Source organism: Phalacrocorax aristotelis, chromosome 12 (genome assembly GCF_949628215.1).
Source record: "Phalacrocorax aristotelis chromosome 12, bGulAri2.1, whole genome shotgun sequence".
NCBI classification, from domain to species: domain Eukaryota; kingdom Metazoa; phylum Chordata; class Aves; order Suliformes; family Phalacrocoracidae; genus Phalacrocorax; species Phalacrocorax aristotelis.
The window spans coordinates 8,381,704-8,385,867 of NC_134287.1; the positions used below are offsets into that span (position 1 = coordinate 8,381,704).

The following is a 4,164-nucleotide window of genomic DNA, read 5'->3' on the forward strand; positions in this document are numbered from 1 at the left end:
AGTGTAATTCGCTCCCCCCCGACCGGCTCCCCCCCAGCTCCTTGCAGTATTTGATATGATGAATAACCCAATATAGGCCTTTAAAAATAGGTCACTGCATAAAGAGACTCCCAGAGAGCTATAAAAAATGGGAAGAGGGCGCTTTAAGGAGAGGAGCCATTTGCTTCTTTTGTGCTTGTTTGGTACCTAGCGGCCTGGGAGCTGCCAGCCGCCCTCCTCCCGCCCGTCAAGGTGAGGAGAGAAAGTTAGGGCTGGATCCGACCCCGGCTTCTCCTCCAGCCCCGCCGCGCCCCCGCCGCCCGCCCGCCCCGTCCAGCCCCGGCCCGGCCCGGGGGCCGCGTCCCGGCCGTCCCGCGGGGAGCGTGGGGGGTGCCCCCGTGCAGGGAGGGGGACAGGCGGGTCACACACACACCCCCGGCTCCGGGCTTTGTCTCCGGCCCTGCGGAGCGGCGAGGCCGAAGCGGGCTGGTGGCCCGCGTAAAAAAATCCGCGGGCGGCTCTGGCCGCCACCGACGGCAGGGCCGGGGCTGCCCCGGGGGCGGGGGGCGCAGCACGCCCCGCCGCCGCCGCCCCCCTCCAGAGCCGCCCGCGCTAAAGGCCTGGGGCTGGAAACCGGCCCTCCCCGGCCCCGACCCCGCGCTTTGCCGGGCGGCGGAGCCCGGCCGCTGCCTGCCCCTTCTCCCCGCGCCGCCCCCGCTCGGCATCACCCGCCACCCCCGGCGCCAACGGAGCCGAAGAAGCCGCCGACCGACATCCCGGGAGCGATCCCGGCCCGCGTCCCGCAGCGGACCCCCTCCGCGGGCATCCCCGGTGCCGGCACCCTCCCGGGGGGGCCCTGCCCTGCCCCGCCGCCGAGCCACCCCCGCCCCGGGCCCTGCAGCCCGCTCCGGCCCAGGGCGCTGGGAAAGAGGAGCACGACAAATTCGGCGGAAACCTTCGGATTTTATTGGAAAGGAAAGGTCTGCCTTACCTGGAACCAGGCTGTCCCCTTCTTCCCCTCATTAAAAAAAAATATCAAACTGCTCTGGGTAGAGCAGGAGAGAAACATTTTAAATAAACTAGCAGCCGAAATTAAAAGGAGGAAGAAATAGAAGAAAAAAAATCGGGGGGGGGGGGGTGTAAAGAAAAAAAAAGATATCGCCGGATATTTTTAGTTTTGGGGGTTTTTTTCGCTTATTATTATTTTTCACTATACTGTATTATCCTGATGCAATAAAGGCTGGTTTGTAATGTAATTTAAAAATATATATGTCCAAACAAATAGCAGGGCCAGAATATGACAAGTGCATTCAGCATTATAATTCAGCCGGGCTCCACCTCCATACCGCCTCCTAATTAATGGGTCTCCGAACTTGCAAAAGCCTGCATTGGACAGAGAGAGAGCGAGAGAGAGAGAGAGAGAGGGCGAAAAGTGTCATTGAAGATAATTGATTACCTCCCAATCAACAATAACTTGTTAGCAATAGTCAATTACCCCGTCTCTTCTCGCCTCTTTCCCCCTGGTCCGAGGTCTCGGTGCGAGGGCTGCTCTCCCCCTCTCCGAAGTCGTCTTTTATTTTTTTCTTTTTCTTCCTTCTTTTTTTTTAAATTATTTTTGGGGGTATCTCTTTTTGGGGAGGAGGGCAAGGAAAGTGCTTCGATTTGGGGTGTTTCTTAAAATAGCAGCTGGGAATAGAGAGGAGCGAGTGAGCGAGCGGAGAGTGAGAGGAGAGAGAGGGAGACAGACAGGGGGGCGAAAAAAAAAAAGATCCCCGACCCAAAACCCTGGGACAAGAGGTGCGGCAGGACCACCTCTCGGCGAGGGACCGACGGCAGCTCCGCTCCCAGCCGCAGCCCGCCGCGCTGCCTGCCCTGCCCACCCTGCCCGCCGCCCGACGTGGCTCTCCCCGGGAGGACCCGGGGCTCCTCCGCCGGAGTTGGAGGTGGGCTTCAACTTTTACTCGCTGCCTCCGCCGCCGTCACCCCGCGGTCCCCGCGCCGGGGGCTTCTCCCCGCGGCAGCGCATCCCCGTCGCGGGTGGGGAAGGCAGCCCCGCGCGGCCGGGCCCCACCATGACTTCCAAAGAAGAAGCCAAGCCCTCCTCGGGGGAAGAACGACGGCGGAGCCCCTTGGATCACCTCCCGCCGCCGGCCAACTCCAACAAGCCCCTCACTCCCTTCAGCATCGAGGACATCCTCAACAAGCCCTCGGTGCGGAGGAGTTACACCCTCTGCGGAACGGCCCACCTCCTCTCCGCTGCCGAGAAGCACCCCCCGGCCGGGCTCCCCCTCTCCGGCCGGGCGCTGCTCTCCCAAACCTCGCCCCTCTGTGCCCTGGAAGAGCTGGCCAGCAAGACCTTCAAGGGGCTGGAAGTCAGCGTGCTGCAGGCGGCCGAAGGTAAGCCCCTCGCAGGGTGGGGGGGATCCCCCCCCGAGTGGGTGCCCCGCTCCTCCCCACGGCCTGTTTTTCTTTCCTTCCTTTCCCCCCCTCCCTCCCCAGTCTCCCGGGTGCCGCATGGGGCGGGCTGGGGGGGTCCCGGGCGGCCGGTACCCGGCAGCATCCTCTCACCGCGACCCTCGGGATGCGGGAGCGGCGGCTCTGCCCCGCTCCCCCACACACACACCGACGGGGCAGGGGCGTGGGGTCGGGGGGCTCGGGTGTGGGGGGACACACACGCATCGGGAAAGCGGGGGCAATCTGGCGGCTCGTCGGCAGGCAGGGACGGGATGACGATCTTCGGGCAGCGGCAAACGCCGAAAAAGCGTCGGAAGTCGCGGACGGCCTTCACCAACCACCAGATCTACGAGCTGGAGAAGCGGTTCCTCTACCAAAAATACCTGTCGCCGGCGGACCGGGACCAGATCGCCCAGCAGCTGGGGCTCACCAACGCCCAGGTCATCACCTGGTTCCAGAACCGCCGCGCCAAGCTTAAGCGCGACCTGGAGGAGATGAAGGCCGACGTGGAGTCGGCCAAAAAGCTGGGCCCCAACCCCGCCGTGGACATCGTGGCCTTGGCCGAGCTGGAGCCCAGCGCCGAGGGAAGGGGCAAGGCACGGCCCGGTTCCCCGCCGCCGCCCCCCCCCGCCGCCCGGGAGCCCGCCGCCCCGCCGCCGCCCCGCCCCGCCTCGCCCCCCACGGAGCGGCCCCGCAGCCGCCGGGACAGCGAGGAGGAGGAGGAGGAGGAGGAGGAGGACGTGGAGATCGACGTGGATGACTGAGGGGCGGCCGGCGGGCCTCCCCCCCAACCACAGCCACCCCCCCCCACCGCCCCGTCCCGCTCCACCCCACCCCCCAACCCCGCAGCTCCAAACGGGGACCCCCGGCCCCGGCAGGGCGGCACGGCGGCTGCTCCCCCTGGTCGGAGCAATAAGCAATAGAAACCCACCACACACACCCCCTCACACACAAAAACACAAATTAATTTAGGGTAGAGTCGATATCCCTCCGCCTGTCACATCTTCGGAATGGTGCAATTACGGACGGCTTCTGTATAAATATTTAAACGTATATATTGGATTTTTTTCCTTCCCCTTGTTTTGAGGTTTTGATTATTATTTTTTTAATAGCTATCAGTGACGCTTATTTTGTCTCTAAGGGAGACGCGTAACCTTGGAATAAACTCGGCTCCCAACAGATGTTTGGGTAGGCAGTTGTTCTCAAAGACTTCCGAAACGAACCACTTTAGAGGAGAATTAAGTTAGACTTAAAACGGCAACAGCAAAAAATACCCACTTTCCTTTCCTTGCATGTTTCAGATGTGCACGAAGTAATTTCTTTTTTTCCTTTTAGAAATATTTTTTTTCTTTCGCAATCTTGGGAACTTGGGGACGGGTTATAATGCAAGTTGAAAAATATATACTTTCTTTTTTTCCTAGAGCATAGAGATTTGTCTCCAATGCAATTTCTGCCTCATTTTACCAATTAAAAGCTATTTTTACCATTTTCTGCTATTGTTGTGCTTTTATTAAAAAGCTGCCTTTCGTATTTTTGATATGAAGGTGGTAACAAAAAAACGAAAATGAAAAAAAAAATCCTAGAATTATTTTTTACTCTTTTTAGAATTTTTGCATGCTATGGAAATAAAAAAGGACAAATCCCAAGATCGATACATTTAAATATTACGCTATAAATTTAAAAAAATGTACAGATTTAAGACCTGTTTTTGCTTGAATTGTACAAATTTTA

The 4,164-nt window shown here is 59.0% G+C and overlaps 1 protein-coding gene across 1 annotated transcript; it reads left to right on the top strand.

The window, feature by feature from the left end:
• Window positions 1-1,158: 1,158 nt before the first annotated feature.
• Window positions 1,159-3,921, top strand: LBX1 (ladybird homeobox 1). Its single transcript, XM_075107922.1, has 2 exons — window positions 1,159-2,376; window positions 2,695-3,921. Exons 1-2 carry the CDS (start codon window positions 2,052-2,054, stop codon window positions 3,195-3,197), a joined length of 828 nt encoding a protein of 275 aa, XP_074964023.1. The 5' UTR covers window positions 1,159-2,051; the 3' UTR covers window positions 3,198-3,921.
• Window positions 3,922-4,164: the final 243 nt, after the last annotated feature.